Source organism: Coturnix japonica, chromosome 4 (assembly GCF_054131305.1).
Source record: "Coturnix japonica strain WE chromosome 4, WE-NBRP24, whole genome shotgun sequence".
Taxonomy (NCBI): Eukaryota; Metazoa; Chordata; class Aves; order Galliformes; family Phasianidae; genus Coturnix; species Coturnix japonica.
The window spans coordinates 40,420,353-40,442,525 of NC_140666.1; the positions used below are offsets into that span (position 1 = coordinate 40,420,353).

The following is a 22,173-nucleotide window of genomic DNA, read 5'->3' on the forward strand; positions in this document are numbered from 1 at the left end:
ATGATCTCTGATTATGAGAGTAGTTTTATGTTTCAACAAAAGAATTTTGCTTATTACCTTTCCTTCTAGTGTTTTATGTTGCCTGATAAATTATTTCATTTTACACTTCTTGCTTAATGTGCAACATTTATAATTGTTAGACCCTTCCATCTGATGCAGTTATGTTAAATTAATATCAATAATATACATAGCTGCCAAATATTTTGAAGAGGAAAAAAAATGTGTATACATAAACAAGAAGAAAATAGAAGATCTCTTGTTGTCTGTGTCTGCTGTTTGTAGTATTTGTAGTGCCATTTTTTGTGGGTTGTTTTGTGTTTTTTGTACAAAGATGTTCTGATGTGTGAAGACAGGGTGGCAGAAATGAAAACTGTTAAGCTACAAAAGAAACTGCGTTATTTTGCTTGACTATTAGGTATTGTATTTTGTAGTTAAGAGAGATGAGTCTGTAACCTTGGAATTTATGTATCTTTGTCCTTAAAAGTGAAAGTTCTTTCTTTGAATTAAATAAAGAGTGAATCCTTGGGGTGTACAGTAACCAACTTAGAGAAAGAGGAGATAGTAAATCTCTTGGAAGGGAAGGATGCAGGGTAAAGAACTGCAGTGTTTAAAGGGAAGTAGTGTTCTTCTGTCTGTAAAACTACTCTGAAAAAGTCAAGAGAGTTTTCCCTTTGAATGTTCTTGCTAAATATCTGAGAGGTTACCTGACTAGAAATGAATAGACTGAATGTTAGTTTGGTGGATATATAGCATAATTAGAGTCAAATCGTTTCTTTCAAGGTGATCAGCAAAGTTTGAGTTCATGTAATCTTCTGCCATACCTGTACTTTTTTTTTTATAATACTTCTGATACATTTCTGTTTTCTCAAAAGCACTATGCTGAGATTTTATCTTTGAGACTGAGTGCTGTATTAGCAGGCATGTAGAAGTCAAAGTTGGTAGCAATGAAGATAATGTTATTCATAAAGATTGGTTTGAACAAGAAACCTTAATGTGTAATCTGTTTTCTATAGAAGAACAATCTAATACAGTCTACAACTTAATAATGGAGTTAAAACAATGTTTAAAGTTTTGATTAAGGAGTCAAAAGCCTTTAAAGATGAGAAATGCCAGATTCATGAAGTGATTAACGTTACTGCTTGTCTATTGACTTGCTAATTGACTACTCCAAAAGTTAAATATGAGGCCAACTGTCGTGTGCCCAGAGAAGATGTTAGAAAACCATCCAGGATTCTTACACAGTTATTTGTCTTCTACTGCAGAAAGTCAAGGAATCTCCTCCAAAAATTATTCTGTCTTCAAATATGTGTACTAAGAATCATGAGATTAAAAAGTAATCTGGGTTCTGGGACTGAAACTGGGAGTTGCAGTGTGGAAATGACAGGCTTTCATAAACTAGTTTATTTCATATTCTGTAGTTGTGCTCAATTAGTATGAATAGTCTTGAGTACTGATTTGTAGAATGCAGAATTGGCTACTAGCTGCCAGTATTATCAAAGTTCGGTTTAAATAATTACAGTAAAATGTGGCTTTTATACAACAGCAGAGTTTCCTTGTAGACCAAAATCAGTCTAATACTATAGTGTCCATATCTTTTAAAAAGTATAATCTTTCTGTAAGACATCTCTAATAATTGGAGTATTTTACCTTTTTGCTTTTCCATCTAACTACTTAATCTGTGTTTCTCTTTCATGTCATAAGCTTATTCTGTCTTCATATTTGTAGTTACACTGTAATCTTTTGAAATACAGGAAAATATAAGGTACTAGTGGCAGCAAGTCTGGTCAGTACTCATTTTTTTTCAGATTTTGTATATATAAGAGTAGGGAAAAAAGGGAAATGCTTATACAGCTTTATCTGCTTTAGTACCATCACTGCCAAGTCATTCGAGCGCACCATGAGTTTACTTTTTCACTTAAGTGTATGATTCTCTTCTGGGACACTTTGTCTTTTTTTTTTTTTTTTTTTTTCCTTGTTTCCTTTGATTTCTGTGTAATGCTTGTTAGAGAGCATAACTTAACAGAATTGTTTTCTAATAGTATATTTTAACCACACCACAGTTGCATTGTGTCTTCTGCAAAGGTGCCATCAGGCAGTATATCACACCTATAAATATTAAATAAGTAAGCATTTGTCCCCACAATTAACAGCAGATTTTTAGCATACATCCCCTTTTAAATGTAGCACTAAACAGATTATACTTTTATTTTATTACTTGTTTGAAATTTAAGATGACATATTTGTCTCATTGAGTTATACTTCACTGATTCTGTTAATGCATGCCACTGAATACCTGTAGTATCTTGTCTGTAAGGCAAGAAATGGATTTGGGAATATCTTACCAGCACTGAAACATTTTCAATTTGTTTCCTTTATGAATAAGGAGTAGTCAGAATGAAAAGTAAAATCACCAAAGAAAAGTTTACTTTAAAATTCACAACATTATCAAATGTAAATGAATGGAGTATTTAGTAAATTGGATTCAACTTAATAGAAATTCTCCATCATAGATTTTGTAATAGATTTTGAGCATGTTTTGATAACCTACGCACACATATGCCCTCTCATACACATGTAAGTAACATACAGATAGGTAGAATGAATATAGACTCAGCTTGAAGAAAAGACCAGTAAGCAAACTTCAAAAATTAGCTGAGGATAACAACTGTATTATAAAGCAGTATAATTTCAATGTGCATTTTTTTCATGTTCTGGGTCTGTTTTATATGAGTGCTTTTTAACACAACTTGACCTTCTTGGTTTTATCATAATGTGGAAATATTTTCAAGTTATGTGCATTCTGCATGTAGATTCCCTCTATTAGCATGACCTTTCTCAATCTGGTGACTTTTTTCTTGTACAAAGATGGCATCTGTAATAAATTACTGTTTTCTAACTGGAACTGTCATGCTCAAGCTGAAGTCATATTTCCATTTTTGTATGTACTCACTTAATTCCACGTCATGTTGGTGATTAGTGTGAAAGAAGCTTTATTATTACATGCTCCCTGCTTATCTGCGTAAATGAACATTTTTCACTGAGTCTGTGTTACCATCAAACCATGTATATTTATGATTTCATTCCTTTTTTTTTTGTTTTGTTTTGTTTCTTTTAAAGGCCATGTGGAATTCTCCATGTTCTGAAGGCTTAGTTTACAAACCTATCAGCCTCTCATTGGTTCCATCATTATTAAATTAAAAAACAACATCTGGACACTCTGCACTTACGGATTTAATTGAATAATGGTGTCTACTAAATGAGCTACAAGTTACTGTTATTAGCAAAATCTACTGCTTTGTATTTGCTTTATCAGTAGTTAATTATTAACATATATAAGTACATGATTAGCTATCATGCAGTTATTATCTGAAATTAAATTATTCATATTGCATGCACTTTCAGTCATCTATTGGTGGTTCACAATAAGTAAGAAACTTCAGTGGTGATTGTCTCTGAGACTGGAAGATACATCTTCAAGCTCTGGAAACCTGAAGAAACTATTAGTTTTGAAGCCTTTTATTTTCTGTCTTTAAGCAGTAATAAGTTTACACCATTTATGAATACAGTATCAGTGCCTTTTGGCATGTGCTCTGTTTGATGAATATTCATTTTTTGTAATTTTTATGTGAGATCCAAGAGACATTTCTGCAGGGAATTTCACAATCTTTTTCATTGCCAGAATTTTCCCAGATTTATCCTAAGAAAGGGCATAGCTGATCCTAAAAATGCACGCTATAATTTTTGAATGCATTAGAATAATATCTTTACTTTTTATGTACTTTGGGTGTTTCTAAGACTACTGATGCTTGTGAACAAAGTAAATATTGTTTGATGAATGTGACTGTGCTGCGTTAAGCTGTCAAAAAAAAAAACCTAATAAAAATAAATCAATGGATCATGTTTTAATTTATCTAGGAATTAGCAGATCATAGGCTTCCCCACAAACCCTGCCACCATTTGTGTTGCTTCAGTGTTCCTTTTCTTCTGATTGATTTAATTCATTTGGGGGTATACTCTACACTCATCTATATCAGGTAAGATGAGAAAGCGATTATGACAGCAGCATGCTTACAAGTTTCCTAATCAGACCATCTTCTGCAAATGTGGAATGATACTTGGAATCTTGCTACTGTGCCATTTTGATTAAGCCACATAGCATATAGTAGGAACACTTAATTCAACCTGAGCAACTGTTTGGAATCTGTGGCTTTAATTTCAAGCAGAGACCATATTACTCTAATTTACAGGGCATTCTGAGATGGATCCAAACTGAGAATAAAAGCAATCAATTAAAATTTCTTGTGACAGTTGATAGTGAATGGATTTTCTTAACGGGTGATCTTACACTGTTGTGGCTGATTATGGTACCACTTAACATGGTGCTACTGTTTACCAGTCTTATGTCCTTTTTTCTTATGTTTATAACAATCATCTTCAGCATTCCCTTTCATTCTTTCAATTAAGCTTCCAGAAACTTCTTTATATATAAAATTGTATAGTTCTCTTTGTATTTGTCAAAGGTATATTGAAAATACAGTGAAGTAGAAAATAAATCAATGTAAAAAAGAAATAAAAATAGATCTAAATGAGTATGTGCATTTTATCCTTTTAGAACTTGACATTTGTTACCGAACTTCATCTGCTGCCATTCTTCTTTCTCTTCCTGCGTACTTAAGAATCCTTTTTAAAGCCTTTCAGCATAGAATTGCCTAGCTTATGCTGGTGTGCTTTTTTTTTTTCATTAACATTTTTATTATGCTAATATTTTCAGTCTGTGTAGGATAATGTTATTTGGAAGAGGATAGGGAGAGCATTTTTCATTGTGATGCGTTGGCACAGAGATCTAGATGCTGCTTAAATAAATAGATTTTGAGAATGAAGAGTGCTATGGAAAAAAAAAAATCTTACTGCAAAAGTCAGGCATAGAGGAAGAGTTGAAGAAAAATAAGACAATTTATGAGTTCAGATGAGAAGAAAAACTAGTTTCACTTCCTGAACAATTGGTTTACCTGTTCTACTCAAACATCTAGCATATTTCTAAAACTACCATGCTGCTGAAGTGTTGCTACAGCTGTTGCTTCAGTGAGAAACTGAAAACAGTCATATGACTTTAGAATTTATAAGCATGGGTTTGGATTTTAACTTTAATTACTCGTTATTTCCAATATGTGTCTCTTTGTTTTTTTTCCTTGTCTTGACAATATGAACCAATAAAAATTTACTCTGCATTGTTTTGGTTTTTTTTTTGTAAAGAGATTGAGAAGGAAGAAGTAATTTTAAGAGTTTTAAACATATAAGGAGAGAGCTAAGTCTCCGAATATGCGGAGCAGGATAAATGCAGAAATTTTCTATCCTTCTTATAGCAAAGGGATATATTTTCATTTGTCAGTGTGTGGTGGTTTTGGTTGGTTTTTTTGTTGTTGTTTTTTGGGGTTTTTTTTGGGTTTTTTTGGGGTTTTTTTTTTGTTTTTTTTGAGTGATTTGTTTCTTAAATGAAGCTGTGTTTTTTTTCTGAAGCAATTTCAGTATGGAAATGTGAAGAACAATGAAAATGCTGGCATAAAGTTATTCTACTGTACCTTGATGAATATGTAGGTCAATAAAAATGTAAACAGGTCTCCTGAGAAACACAGTCATTGAGACTGATGCTGTTTCTTGATGTAGATACAGTATGCATAGTGATAGGGTTGGATAGTCTGTTTTCTTAAGTAGGGCCTCTGTGAGTCAATTCCGGAGTTAAATGGTATCCTTTGAGGGATGTGTGTGTATATATATGATTTGGTCATATAAAGTACAGTTTGTATTTGTCAGTATGCTTTACCTTTAAAATTGAAGGAGTTCAGAAGGATAAAGTTAGCATACTTAAGTAATACCAATAATGGAAGTAAAAAATGCCATTTCTGTAACTGAATTATTTGTGCTTTTTCAATAGAAATATGGTGAGAACTGCACCTGGACCATATACTATTGCCTTAATCTCAATGCATTGGTTTTCTAGTGTGTCTCATTCATTTATTAATTTTTTTTTAGTAATGGAAGTTTTTAAGTATCAACAGAACATTAACATTAATGATAAAACAGCAAGAAGGAATGTGAAGGGAAAGGATTATAAATAAGATTTGGAGAACAGTATGGCATTTCATTTGTAATGCTCAAAAAAGCAAAATATGGAAAACAAAGTATGGATGCTAGCAATGAAAGAAAAGAAAAATTCTCTTTGGTTAACAGTAAGTGCACTGTATTAAAAAAAAAAAAAAAAGCAAAAATTAATTTTGCATATGCATACGAATAATGCTGATGATGCTATGCAGCAGTTGTATGTTACAACCTTACCTTTAGTACCAGGTTCATTACTTCCAGAGAGGTTTTTATTCATGTAGAAACACTCAGTAGAAATCTGGTTTTGCTGCTGATGTTAACCATCATTATAAAATTAAATGATTGCTTTGTGTCGGATAATTAAATGAAAGGATTAGATCTATTTGCATGTGATGCATGCGTACTAATATTTGGAGATAAATACCAACATCTTCACTAACAAAATATTGTGCTTCTAAGTGAAGAAAAAACCATGCTTGCCTAAGTGGAATGATGATCAGACAGTGGCAGTACTATCTTCATACCTAAAATATGTAAAACAATTACAAATTTTCACATTAAAAACATGAGCTTTCAGTGTACATTAAAAGTGTGCATTTAATGTGTGTGTGCATCTAGGTACATCTGTATTTGTTCTTCCAGTCTATTAAATGTTTGAGGAGAAATGGTTACTGCAAGGCTAAATTGAAAAATAAAATGAAGAAAAACAAGTTTCCCTGTTTAGAGTGCAGGTTTGAAGAAAGACCATTTCAGTGTGAAAGTAGAGCTTCTATTACTTTAGTGGAGTCAACTTTTAATACTTTGAATACTTCAAAAGCACCGAAAAGCCCTGGAAAAAACCCCCATAGTAGTTCCAGAAAATGAACAGAAATGCCGAGACTTGCAATGAACGTTTGACAGTTCAGAATTTGTCTGGTATTTGTTAATATTCCTGTTGTCACAACATTTTTTGGAGGCCTTTAATTCTATCCCCAGAATCCAGAAGGCTTTTATTAAAGAAACAGAAGCTAAACAAAGCGTCTACTGAATACTGTTTCATGCATAATTATATTGTCTTGCTATAGGAATATATAAGTAATATAAATATATATTTATTTATTTATAAATATAATATATATAAATAAATTTTGGAAATTTGTAATAACTGGGGGGAAAAATGTATGTGGTCTCTATGCAGAAATCTCTCTGAATTGAAAAACTATATATAAAATGAGCTGAAAGCACGGGTATTATTGTTAACTGGGCTCTGCACCTACTTAGGGTGCTACATGAGCTATGCAGTCAGACATTTGAGCTTTCCTGTTCTTTAGTTAAGATCTGCAAACTGCTAGGAGGCAGTTATCCCATGCATAGGCTGTCTGGATCAGCTCCTGAAGAACCAACCACAATAAAGTATTCAATATTCTGAAAAATCTGTTCTGTAAAAGCTTTGGCCATGTGGTGTGCCATATATATGTATATATATGTGTGTATGTGTGTGTGTATGTGTGTGTGTTTCATGTAAGAATAATTCATTGCATTCTCAGTTAAATCTGTGTAATGCTAAAGAATGTGTAAGCTTGACATTAACCAAATAGAAGCTGAACAGCAGGTAGAGTTTAGTTTCCAATTTGGGGCCACAAATTCTGTGGTAGCTATTACATAAGCATCTGTTGAACCTTAGCAATTTAATCCTTGAGGAATTACTACTTTGCAAAATAATAGTAATAATGTTTCACAGAAAACTGAATGAAAAATGTATAGTTCAGTATTGTTTTTACTGATAATGAAATATATTTTCAACTTAGTTGCTTTTTGGATCAGTACTGCAATTTCCTGATTACATGTGAAGGAATCACTAATTTGAGTAGCAAAATCTTTAAGAATTTCTTCATTGTTGGACTCTGAGATATGATTTGACTTAACTGGCTGATGAAATATTATGGACAAGCATAGTGAAATACAAAATGAGAACAAAGCTGATGAGAATGAGGAGAAAAGCAAAACCTCTATAAAGCAAGCAGAATATATCGATTGTATTTTCAGGTTGTTTTTGGTTTGTTTGTGTGTGTGTGTGTGTTTGTTTTAATATTTTGCAATAAATATCAATGGGGGACCGATAGAGCTAGCTTCTGAATGCCTTTATTTCTCAATGCTCTTTTCAAATACTGACCACTTGTATGGAAAATGTAAAACTTAACTGATTTTAGGGTGATATTACTGGTAAGCTATCCATTTACTTGATGCTTTTTGCAACCTAATGACTGATCGTTGCCACACTGTTTTGTGTTTGTTTTTTTAGTTTATTCCCTTTGAGATTCTATGTCTATGTTTTGTCACTTAAACATCTTATACAAATACTTTTTGCCATGTTTTTAGCTAGATTATTCTTTGTTATTGGTAGAAGATCAGTTAATGATGTTCACGTTATCTGTAATGATAAAATCATTATCCGGTGTTCAGGAGCTTTTACAGGGCCTTTGTCAGTAGTTCACTATCATTATAATTGTCTTTGTTGAGCTTGGTTATGGAGGTAAGCAGGTTAAGTAAGGAGAAAAGGAACGAATTGGCTGACTCCACTCCTTAAACTCAGCTCTTTCTGTCTTTCTCAAGTTTCTTGTTGCCATGTGTGCAGTTTCTATTGCTGTTGAGAATTCTTGCAAATTCTGTTAGTGGTGAGATTTTTGTTCTGGCTCATTATTTTCCCCTGCTGTTCCTTTGCTCATTTTCTTTTATCCTACTGTATTGCTTTTATTCTCTTTCTTCATTATGGTCCCATTTGGCTCCTACTTTTTTTCAATAAAACATCATTTTTATCACCTTTAAAGCATGCTTCTAAAACTTCAACAGTAACACAAACCAGAATGTAGCACTTTTACCTTGGTTTTATTAGTCTTTTTTTGTTTGTTTATTTTTAGGTGGAAGGGAAGAGGGAAAAGACATTAAATGCAAACTTCCCAGAGTGGTGTAATACATAGAGAGAGGAAAGTGATGATTTTCCTTTTCCAATAGTTAATATTGTGAGCTGTTGTGATCAAGTCTTGTAAAATGAAAATAAGTCTATTTTTAATTCTGTGGATGGTGAGGTCAGTTTTGGTAGCTTTTTAAATGTTTAGATAGTATTGTTTTGTTCCGTATCAAGTAATAAATTCTCTATCTTTCTTAAATCATTTATTGTAGTTTTAGTCAGCAAGTATCAAATGATGTTTACAGTATGCTGTCAACGTAGGTCTTGGACTGACTATGGAACAACTGTTTTCAGTTTACCATGCACATGTACAATTTAATTAAAAACCCTAAAAAATTTTCTGGGCGTCTACAGAAAGCTCTTTACCACTTGGCTTACCTTTAAAATATGTTTTGCATTACCTTGTATTTCATAATTTAATTAATATTTGGTAGTTCTTGCCTCTGATCTAACTAAACAGAATGTTTTTTATGTTTTTCACAACATATTGGTAGAAGATCTTAGGGCGGTAAATAAGACTGTACTGAGAAGTCACTGATGTAATGTATTTCTCTTTTGTAATGCTGCTTTATATGCTTCAACATGGATCTCACAATCCTTATCGTACACAAACATTCATACAGTTTTTAAAATTGACTCTTAACTCTAGAGGAGCTAATGTTAGAAGAAAGATTTAATATTTTCAAAATATTGGGCAGCTTTTCTTCTGCTAAAGACACTAATTTCAGCTTTGTTTCTCTTCTGTATTGAAAGCAGCAATTGCTGCTTTCCTCTTATTCTTTGCTTGTAACTAATTTAGTGTTCTGCTTTAGTCTGGATAAATTTAGTTAATCTGTTAGTACCAGTATTTCTGCATGAATATTTAAAATGTTCAGAAAATTTAGGCCTGGTGCTTGTAAAATGCACGGCTTATTCTTTGATTATTTTGAGTACATTATTGAAAGACAAAATGAAAATGTTATTGAGTAAACCTGGAAAAACATATACACTGAGGATTTTTTCGTGGCTTTCATGGTTTCACAGAAGTCTTTTTTTTTCTTTTTTTTTTTTTTTAAAGGTCAGTATCGTAAGGTGCAGCTACTCTGTTGTTTAGGGAATTCATGCCCAGGGGAGACGTGAAGCCATTTCAGATCTTCTTATCCATCAGACTCAGGGAAAGCTTCTGAAGAAATATTTACAGCATTCTGTTCAGTATCTATAGCGAGAGAAAGCTCTGTTTTGATTTTAAAAGAACAAGGGAATGTTTGCACCCTGATTCAGTCACCATGTTCAGGTTGTATTTAGCTGTCCTGAAGGCATTATGATGAGCCATTAGATCACAAAATCTCTCCTTAACATTTTCTTAGTATTTCAGTTCCCTTTTATAAGTAACAAATTGAGTTTTTGTTGTTGTTCTTTTTTTGTTGGATTTTTTTTTATTTTTTTATTTTTTTTTTGGTAGAGCCTGTTGAATAAAACCAGAACAGAAATGAGAGATGTTATTCTGTAAACCTATACTTGCATAAAAATTTGTTCCATAATCCATGTTAAAGATATGAGGTTTCAAACAACTAGCGGAGAAACATACGACCATTGTTCTCTCTTCTCCCAGAGCAAAAGACTGGGTTGGCTCTTAGAGGTTCACAAATAATTTTTTTAAAAAGTATTGTGCCTACCAGAAACTTTATTTCCTTTTAGGACTGATGGAGAGAAGATGATGGTAGTGGAAAGAGGAGCAGAGCTGATGGCTATAATATGTTTGATGTGGTTTTTTTTCCCCCTTTATTTTATCTTGAAGTACTTTTAGAATGCTTTCACTTGCTATTCTTGTAGACATGCCATGTTTGCCTTATAAAAATTGCTTACAATTCTCTGCTTCTTCTTCCTCTGTTTCTAATATTTCTTTTTAAAGTACTCTTTCCGTTGTCAGTAGATCTGTTTCCATGCTTCTTTTGTTATGGTTTTTGAACAGCTATCCTCCCAGCATGCAGCGCCTTCTAGCTGTGCATTTAATCATTCACATAAAAGAAATTTGAGGCTGGGACAGGGAGAGTGTAACAATGTTGGAAGTGCAGAAGCAATTACTTAGAGTATGATTTCATATGGAGGTATTGATGAAGACATGTATGACTTTATAGTTTAGAATACAATTTCCAGTTAGGGGAAAAAAAAAAAAAAAAAAGAAAAAGAAAAAAAAAAAAACAACACAAAAAGAACATTGCTGTATGGGAAATTGGTAATCACAGCCTGAACCTCTGATTAATCAGCTGAGGCAAGTGTTGGAGCAGCTGTGGGAGCACAGGTGAGGGTAATTTAGCTGTGCTCCTGGAAGTGGTGGAGCTTGACTCCACCTCCTCTAGACCTCATTTAAGGACTGACCACCACTAAAGCAGCATCTCTTGGAGGTCTCTCCTTGGTGGAGATTACCTCAGCAGTTCCCAGCAGGCCGAAGGCTTCCATATGGGTGAGTTTTTCCTGTAAATAACCTTTAGGATATTTACTACCATCTTTTCATTATTGTCACCGTACAATTGCTAAAATTTTATTAACGTGTTTTATAACCTGACATAGCTTGTTCAGAAATGTAGTTTGTGCTCTGTCCCTGTAAACTTTCAGTGTGAGGCTGGATTTGCACTGGACAACTTGATCTCACTGTACGCGTCCCTGTTTATTGCAGGGGAGCTGGACTAGATAATTTTTAAAGGTCTTTTCCAACTCCAAGGTTTCTATGGTATTTGATTTGTATATAAATTATGATAAAATCCTTGTGTTAGGGGAAAAACAAGTTAAATCAACAGTTCATGGATTCTTCAACTACTTAGTCTTTTTTGTCTTGTAAGTGACAAGACTTTTTTGTCTTTCAAAAGTGGTTGATCAAGTGGTATATATATAATTACTAAAAGAAGTACAGAGTTGATGTTGGATATTTGTGCTGATATCTGCTTAATCTCAGAGGAAGCTACATTTCAGATAGGAACTGTCCAGTTACAACTTTGTCTTTTGTGGGTAGAATGATAGCAATGCTCAGAAACTCTTTTTTTTGTTTATGATGCTTCTGGTTAGAAAAAAGAGGGCAAATCCACCTCTTGTTACACTATGATGCTATCTAGGCAAGGGTTATAGTTTCATCACTAGCTGTAAATGGAAACAACTGAAAACTACAGTATGGAACATTTAAGAATCACAAATGCTAATAAAATCCTAATGTAAAGCATCCAAGGTGCTTATTTCCATCTGTTTTAAAAATTCTGTCTTTTCAGAAGGTTTGTTACTTGTTGCAACAAACATTAACTTCAGTAGCTTAATATTTTATGCAGCGCTCTCATTTAGAGACAATTTACTTCCACCAGTCAAGTCAAAGGTTGCACTAACTTGCTTTTTTTTTTTTTTTCTCAGTGGTATTTTCATTTAGCATAATGGTCATCTTTGAATGTGAATATTTTGTATGTGAAATATGCTGAAAATGTTTTCTGGTAATTTTTATCTATTGCTGTGTCACTTCATATGAATGTATGAAATTGTTTTTTCCCTATACAATGGGAAGTCCATTGTATTTGGCTGGGAAGGGTTTTCCACATTGCTAGAATAGAAGTCTCCTTTGCCTTTGAAAGGTGCAAATGGGCTGCTCTGATGGGTGTCAGAGTTGGGACCTATCCATTTTTCTCATAATGGGATCTGAAATTGAATTTGTTGTTCATTTGTGTGGTATAAATAGGATAGCATGACATTTTCTTTGTACAGTTTCATATCAACACACACAAATATATATATTTATATAAAGAGTAGAATAAAAAAACGATTTACAAATTTTGCAAGCTAGAAGCACAGGATTTGCTTCTTCTTCATTAGTTTAACTCTCTAACTTCAAAAATTACTTGAATTATATCTTGTTAATTTCCATGGACTATTAGGACCACATTTTGTATTGGTCAGAGAATTTAGGATGAAATAGACAGGCATTTTTGTTGTTTATTATACCTTGTACTGTGACAGTAGTGAGCAATAAACTTCTCATTCTAGCTTTAGAATGTGCTTGTGAAACAAAACTGATTTTTCTATCTGCAAAATGCTTGGTGCAATAAAAAAGTGTCCATAGTACAATATGACATCACTTTGTCAGTTTTCTCCCAGTTTAGCTTTTATTACCTTTGTAATATAATTGATTAGATTCTGAACAGTTTGAGCCTTTTATAAAACTGTGCAATATATAAAAAGCCACAGCGTGGGTATTTGAGTATTTACCATTTTTGGGGCAGAGAAAAGTATATTTTCTGTCTTCTTTCATGTATTATTACTCCGAACTTTGTGATCCTGATTAGTGCAGATCAATAGCACTCCACCAGAGCAGGCAGATCCATCATAAGCCCATGTGCATTGCAGTATCTTTAGCAGAAGCATGATTTGTGCTTTATTTTACTACAGAAGTTTCAACAATTATATTGAATTATATTTTTTTTTCCTTTTTTTCACCCCTCCATGCATGAAAGAAGTGATTCTGACTTAATTTTATCTGTTAAATGAACAAGTGTGATTCACAGTTAATCTCCACTTATGTGCTAATTAATCCAATTTGCAGAAACAAAATGTGATTAATGCATATCTTTAAAATGTACACCCAATTACACAGAATATAATCTCTAAATTTATATAAATAGAAGTTATAATTTTAAACATTGTAGATAATGAGCAATTTTCTGAACTTATATTTGCATATACTAATTAAGAACTGCTTCATTGTATTTATGTTTGCAAACAGGTTTTGTGCTCATTACTTAGTGCTCTGTGAACACAGAAATTAACATACCATTTTTGGTACTGATCCAAAACATACATCTTATAATGAATTCTGAATCTAAATTCATCTTTTGACATTTTAAATTAGTTTCGGGGTTTTTAGGTAACATTATATTTTTGCATCTGTGCATATATATTCTTGCCTGCCTGCCTAACATTTTAAATCCTGAATATTCAAAGTTGTACAATAAGGTTACTTAATAAACTGGCTTTTAGAAATAAAGTGACAGTACTAATTTTGTTAACTGTGTTTAAAGTGGCCATTAAAAAAATTTTCATTACCCTATGTGCCATAGTGCCAAAACCCTGAAGCTACTGAAAGGGAAATCTTGAGGTAGTTTAATGTCTGCAAGGAAAACTTAATGTTGTTAGTGTAAGGCTGCCAAGAGATAAATGTATCTACTAATCAATATTTAATTTAGATAAATTTATCTTAATATTTTCAGAAGCACCCATCCTTAACTATATTCCCTAAATACAACTGAAGCATCTTTGAGCTCTGTCCGTAATCTAATATCCCATAAACCCATGAGTATAGGAGTAAGATGTTTATTTAGTACGTTTGCTTCAAATGTTCGTCTCTCTTCTGTTGGTAGCTATTCAGTCAATTGTTACTAGGTCTTAAGGGATGATGGTTTAATAAGTGTTGGAGGAAAGGATTAATTAATGAGTACAACTTACTGTATAGTGATGGTATTTGGTTTTCCGTTTTTGGATGTGGGAATTGGTTAGTTATTCAGATTGTTTTCTGTATTAGTAACATAGAAATCAGAATTGCCCCTGAGTAAAAACAATATCTGAAAGTGCGCTTGAAGTCTTCCATGGGAGTGTATTCAGTCTTCACTTTTGCCATGTCAGTGTAAGGTAAGACGTCCTTGTCATTGTGGTGCAAGAGGAAAGTTGAAAAATATCTGGGAAGCATTACATTTGCAGTGTGAGATTTTATTTATTTATTTATTTATTTATTTATTTATTTATTTTGCTTAACAGTCTTGTGTAGCTGTTAAATTTCATTAGTGCCAGATGCAAAATTTGCTTCCCTTCTTACATGCATGCCTTATTCCTCTAAATTTTTTTCACTGTTCTTAGCAGCGTGCAACTTACGATGATAGCACAGTCTCAGTAAAGAGGTTACTCACTGAGCTGATATGGACTTCTTGATGAAATGTCATGGTGTGTTGATAGTTTCTATTGAAACAGCACATTCAAACTTCTTTTCCTAAATACAGGTAGATGAATAATGAAACCTTCTGCTGTTACCCTCATGTAAACAAAGATAACAGGATATACTTTTTAAGGTGTGCTCAAAGCAAACAAAAAGTACCTTCCTTGTACCATGTTATCTTTATAAATTAGAAGACCTCTGTAGGCTCAAAGGGAAATGTACTTATTTCTGCTTCTGTTATGCTTGGAGAGAACAGGATTTTCATCGTGCTTTCACAGATGACCAGCACAAGGCACATAAATTTATTGTCAGTATCCAATTCAAGTTTAGCTTTGGCTGTATTGACATTGAACATTAAGGAGATGAGGAAGAGGTGAGGAAAAGATAAATGTACAGTGAAGTGTTTGCATCCGAGTTCTGCATTTGTATGACTCGCTTTCAGGTAGAGATGGAACCCAGTGGGTATAAGTAATATGTTCAGTGGTTCGCAAGTCCAAATTGCCTCTTGCTAACTCTAATTGTAATAATTGTTACTAATTGTAACAATTTTTTACTGTGAAAATAGCAAGTATTATCTCCAGTGAACAGACTCTTCCATGTACTCACTCTTGAGATTATTCATTTTCAGTCAGGTGAAACAGCATGACCTCAAGACCCCAGAAAGCTGAGAGTAGGCACAGGTTCTACCAGACTAGTTTTAAGTACAAACTACAAATAATAATTTTTAGTTTTTAGAAACATTTAAATTTTTTAATAAAACAGATTTTTAAACAAATATAATTCTCATAACAGTTAAAATGTCTCCTGTGTAGTGGCTTGGTAGAAGACTTTTTTAATATCTGGTCCATTACTATTTGCTTGCCAAATAATCCATGCTATGGAGTTGCAAAGAATGAAAGTGCGAGTGTGTGTTCTCTGGCATTCAGAACTTGTTATTATTACCTTTATGTCCGTACTTCTTAATGAGACCATCCATTTTGTGGTAGTGGATACTTCTTGGTTCTTTGTATCAAATAAGGTCATTAAATACAGATTATTTCTTCCTCTCTGTAGGATTTGTTTGATATTTTAGCAAGTTTATTCATCTCACTAGCCGAGAAGAAACGTATTCATGTTCTTTGTTAGGTCAGATCATGACTTGAAATAGCAAACCTGATCACATGTGAGCACTAATGATTCTGTGAAGGGGTTAGCACCTCCCTCCTTTGTCAACTCAGATTCTCACAGGGGTAAGATTGTTTTCAGGTGACTAATGATAGGCAGAATACTCTCAGGTGAGGCAGATCTTAGAGAAACATGCTAGTATACTCCATGTGCCCTGAAAGTTTTTCTCATGCTACTACAGGCATTCCTTGATAGAGAACGCAGCAAATACAGTTCTACCAATCTGTGTTACAATGTCATGTGATGCTAAGGAACCTATCTCAACCTCACCAAGGGACAATCTAGCAACTGACCAGCCCACCTTCTTGGTGATATAAATAACTTCAGGAAGATTTCCTGTTTTTGGAGACCTCAAGAAGGCTAGTTATAACAGCATGATATTTCTAAGATATACAAACATTAACAGCATTAATGAAGTCTAAAAAACAATCATTACATACCACTGACAAACAAGCAAACGATAAGGTGTTTGCACAGCATGAAGCCAAGAAACTTTTATAGAGCTACTGCGATTGAAGTTCAGTTTTATAAGGAGCATTTCTCTTGAACTCAAAATGATACAGAAGTCTCTATTAGCATATGCAATCAGAAATAGCCCAGGCCTGGTTTGTATGTCCTATTACCAAAACACTGTGCATATGAAAGTTTCATTTTACTGTCTGCACAGAATTACTACCCAGATCAATTTATAGTTTTTGGAAAAGTGCAGAAGTAGTTCTACATATTAATTGGATAGTTGTTGAAGATAAAATGCTGTAATAAACTTTATGACCCTGAAGGGAACAATGATTTGATGATATCTTCAATATTGGTATTTTTGCTTTTTCTGTCATTGCCATCTTGCTCTCTATTTGTAGCTGTAGTGTCACTTAGTGTTTTGAGAGTTATTCTAGCGTTTCTTTCTTGCTTTCTCTGCTTTTTTTTTTTTTTTTTTTTTTTTTACCACATTACTTAGCAGTGAAGATTCTGAACTTGTTAGCATAAAAACTGCTTTCTGGCTTTATGCCACCAGTGATGTTCTATGTGACCTCATGTATGTTTTTCCTTTCTGTACCTCAGTTTTATTATTTAAGTGCTTTGAATTATTTTCATGTGAGGACTTATTCTTTAGTAGGAAACAGTACTATGTTTCATTTTTAACACTTGCATCAAATACTTTAAACTTGTGGTGCTGCATTGTTGCTTTGTATGTGTTTAGTAGAAGAAAAAAGTGTGATGAGTTTATGTCAACATTAGATTTTATGTTTGTAACACAAAAATCATGAGCTAATCAGATTGTTAGTAACAGTATAAATAGGTAATTTGAAAACCTACTCCCATCTTAGCTTGAAAAGTGAAACAAAGAGATATTAGTAGATTATAAACTGTCACAGTTTAAATGCCTTTGTTCCTTATTTTATATACTTTTACTATGAAAACATGAGATACATGTATTCAGTGTTAGAAACTGATCTACTTTTTAGTGCATGGTACTTGATTGCTTCTGGTCACCATTTACTATTATCTATGTCTATAGCACATTCACACAGTGAGAAGAGAGAATTACTGAGTTTTATAACGATCACATTGTACAAATGAATTAGTAGCAATATTTCTGTGCTAGCTTCTAGGATCAGATTGAACTGTTTTTAAAACATTAACAATAAAACCTTTCCATTCTGGAAAATATTTTTAGCAATTCAGGACTGAAGGAATCAAGATGATTGTGTGTGTTCCTTTTATTTGAACTCTAACATCTTTCAAAATTTCATGGGGTAAACCCAGATAGGTTTTATCTATTATTTTATTCTATGGCGTTACATTATTTTTGAGATATTTGTCTTAGGCAGAGTAGTAAACACAGTATTCTCACCTGAAATACACTTTGTGGTACTGAAAGTAGTTAGTCATCCTTCAGAAAGCATTTGCTTATGCTTATAGAAAGTATGCAAGTAAGTTACTAAAAATAGAACTTGTTCTAGAATTACTACTTGAGTGTTTTTTGGATGCTTATATTCAGAAATGGTCATTGATGGGTAAACTCTTGCATAGTAAAGCAGAACACCATTTATTTTTTTTCAGAAGGAGCAGTGCATGTGCAGAAGTAACGTGCATTATGTCCTGGAAAGTTGCATAGGATGTTAATATATTGTTTAAAAGAGTATTTTTCTATGTGTTTTGCTAATTTATCCAAGGTGTGTATAAGCCTGATGTGGAACAATAATGCATTTTGTTCTGCTTCACCATGTTGTGATAGGATGGACTTTGACTGTAGTAGATGTTATTTTAATTAATGCACTACAAAATATGGGCCAGCTGTAAAGCAACCTAGTGGATGAGTCTTACTTTTCAAAATTCATCAAACATGATGTGTAATGTGTCATTTTCCCTGCCATAACCTACTATTACATAGCAAAGTTGAGCATTTAAAGCATCGGACTTTAACAAAAAAGTGAAACATAACTGAAAAGGACAGAATTCACTTGTAACCAGGGAATCCTACTGTCCTATGTTATAGATGATCAGTCAATTGATTTGCACTTTTGTATTCTGATCTTCTCTTGAATTTGATTTTAGGGTTTTCTTTCTGTAAAATGTCAGCAAAATAGTAATGCCATTCAAGAAGGCATTACATAGCAATCAATTTAGGGTCTTACTCCAAGGAAAGTGTGGTCTATTATCAGAAAGAAAAATACTTACATGTATTTCAAAAATATTTTTGTTGTAATACATTATGTAAGAGTGCGTATAATTAGAAAGTTAGCTTTTCCTTGGAAGATAATACCAAAGAAAAAGTCATTTTTCTGCAAGAACAGCTAGTAACTCCGAAGCTTACCTCTGCATAATGAAAATGCAGAAAGAACTATAAGGCAACAACCTATCCCTATTTCCTTTTCTTTGTTTCTCTTCACTTTTTTTCTGTTGCCTTTGCAATGACCTCTACTTTTTCAAATTAATTGTGTTCACATTGTGGAGAACATGTACTACACTGTGAAAATGAACCTGCAAGCAAAGCATTTTGCTGAGGTAGAAGGTTGTTAAATTGAGAGATGTGCTAAATGATAGGTAACAGAAATTATCCTAATAAGTATCCCCTATTGACAGTGTAAGAAATCATGATATCCAAAACCAAAACTTGGGCTGATTTTTGCATGCCTTCTCTCTCTTGCTGTGCTCGGTATAGAGGATTGATAAGCAATGTGCTGGATAGTTTTTTGGGAGGCAGACTGAACCTTGGGTTTCAATTTAATTTGTGAAAAATATATTTTTTTCTGTGATTAGAAAAAGTGATCTTTTAATAAATGGCGTTGCCATCTGAAGTCGATGTCTGTTAAAAGACCAATTATGCTACAGTAATATGTGAATTAGTGTGATATGAGTGCAAGTTTCAACAATAACTGTACGTAGTTCATTTCCTTGACATAGCTACAGAAGTATTAATTCATTTAAAGTGTTTTCAGTTAATATATATATATTATATATATATATATATATAATATATAATATATATATATTTACAGTGTTATAGCAATTATCTGAAAATGTGGAAATTTTTGGGAGTGGTTAATAGTTTGGAAGGAACAGGCTAAAATAGTAGCAGTTATTGGCAGTATAAAATCTGTCTTGCAGAAAAATAGATATATTTCATGGCTATCTTCAGGTTAGCACATTTAAAAATGCACTCAAAATTTATTCCGGGATACTGCATCATTAATGTTTAATGGAGAAATAAATCTGAGTATCATCAGCATAGCAATGCTATAATCTTTGGATGTGAGTAATGTGTCTCATGTGGGTGGGCATGAATGGCAAGTAAGATGGGATAAAATATGCAGCTTTATATGAGGCACTGTGGGGGACTGGTGAAGATCTGGATGCTATTCCTGAAACACAGGATGTTATGCCCTATAAAATCAGAGTTGCACAGAACAGATAGAAACATAAAAACAAAATAAAAGCAAATATTTATTTTGCTTTAAAGCAGTCAAAAAGATACCAACTGCAAATCATGGGAAATTAGCATTATAATTATTTGGTATCTTGAAGTAATTGGTTCACCTAATTCTATCAAGTAGTACTCTGTAAAGGACAAAATGAAATATGTAATTAAAAAATCTGACAGTATGAGAAATTTTGGTTAGTATTTGTTGGTATTGGGTGTCTGGATTGCATATCTGCTCTTCCATTATTTGAGCGTAGTGCATTCCCAGAAGGAAGTACTTCTGGTACTCAACTCAAGGGTGGCACAAGCAGCAGCAGGGTTTTTGTTGAAGCTTTATTAGCTGATGATAGATTTAATCTAACTATCACTTACTCATCTTCACACATATTCCATTATTTGAAGATTTAATTAATGGCTTCTTGATTTTAAGAGTATTTGTAGAACTCTGAAATTTTTACATACATTCAGACCCTGCTGAAGCAGGCTTCTCATTGATACAAGATGGAAATTCTGTTATGGTCATTTCTACTTATGGTTTGTCAGTGGCTGTGACTCCTGAAGCCATATTAGTTTGAATTTTCATAGAATGGTCAGGATTGGAAGGGACTTTTAAGGTAGGAGGTTAAAAGTAGATGTACTTCTAAGCCCCTGCTTTAGTCAGAGACACCTCCCCTTAGACTAGGTTGCTCAAATGTTGTTCTTAAAACTTCTTATATGATGTACCAGTCAGATCATATTGCTTATTAAATGATATTAAGTGTCTTAACAAAATGAGTAGATCCAAATTTTTCGTCTACTCAGGTGACTTCTGAAAATTAAACATTTTAAAGGCACTCGCATTAAAAACTTTTTTTTTTTTAATGTTAATCATGTAAACAAACTCTAAGGTTCAGTGCCTGAACACTGCCTTAGTTTAATGTATGAATCCCTATTTGCCCCAATTAAAATGTACCATGAATAAAAATAGTGTTGTTTTCTAAAATAGCCCAAAGTAATACTCAAGAAGGAAGATCTATCAGGAAACTTACTTTTCCTGATTTGTTGGAGGCTTATATGTCTATGAGCTACGTTTACATTAATGTACGTTTTAAACTCTTTGTTTTTCCCATTAATTTAATTAAATTTTCAAGTAAGAAGACTTAACAGCCTTAAATACACTATTTTTAATTTTTTTAATAAAGATATTACATTCAATTAATTACTGTAATCAAAGTGGTCTATTATTTTATCAAATAAAATGGCTATCTGTAATTTTTTTGGAAGTCTCTTGTTTTTGCTGCTGCCTTAACGGTAATAGTCTATTTACCCATTATAACCTATTTCTGTTTACCTAGGAGAATACTTGAAACTGAATAACCTCATTCAAATGCGTATTTTCTTTCCGTGTAATGTGTTTTGGTGCATTTTCCCCAGCAAAGTTCCCAGAATTTATTTCCTCTGAATTGAATAAACGTAGGAAATGAAAATAATTAGGTCCCTTTTGACCAGCATGTAGTGTATACATAGATCTTTTATTTAGTTGACGTTGTAAAAATAAATAAATCATCTTTTTATGTTTTCAGTAGCTGCACCATGGTATTCTTCATATGTACAGAGTGTGGTGCCTCTTATTTATTTGTACAAAAACTACAACAGATATAAAAAGCACAATAGTACTATTTGATAAAGCAAATTCTTGACTACCAAACAATACTTTCTGATTCGCCGCTATTAGTTATGCATTTTTTGGTTGCTCAAACATATATTTATGAAAACTGGCATGACCTGAGAGCATAGGCATATTCTTGCTTGTTAAGCTCTTAAGAAGCCCAGAGATGTAGGAGAGTTCTTGGAGGAACAGAGACTGTTTCACTCTCATATTTAATACTTGTTAACATGCTAGAAAGGCAAGACAAACAAGCTCTTCAGAGTTTCAAAGTTAGATTGGCAGTGTTAGTCTGTCCATTCTAGGGTACAAGAGGAAATGGCAGACGCAGAGATAACACCAAAATAATTTAAAATGCTATACAGGCTCTTAAAACAGAAGCATCTTCTCTCTTATTTACTTTCTTGGGTAATTAGCTAGAAATAAGTATATAATGAGAGGAAACGATTTGTTTTATA

The 22,173-nt window shown here is 33.1% G+C and overlaps 1 protein-coding gene across 8 annotated transcripts in view; it reads left to right on the forward strand.

Annotated features, from left to right (window-relative positions):
- CCSER1 (coiled-coil serine rich protein 1) overlaps positions 1-22,173 on the forward strand; it is a 562,640-nt gene that overhangs the window by 346,052 nt on the left and 194,415 nt on the right. Inside the window, exon 10 of one of the 8 annotated variants that reach the window (XM_085545026.1) lies at positions 3,118-3,910. The exons of the other annotated variants lie outside the window; for them this stretch is intronic. Within the exon in view, the coding sequence (XP_085401152.1) occupies positions 3,118-3,198 (81 nt within the window). The 3' untranslated portion in view covers positions 3,199-3,910. Of the gene's footprint in view, positions 1-3,117; positions 3,911-22,173 lie in introns of those variants that run through there. 8 annotated transcript variants of the gene reach the window in all.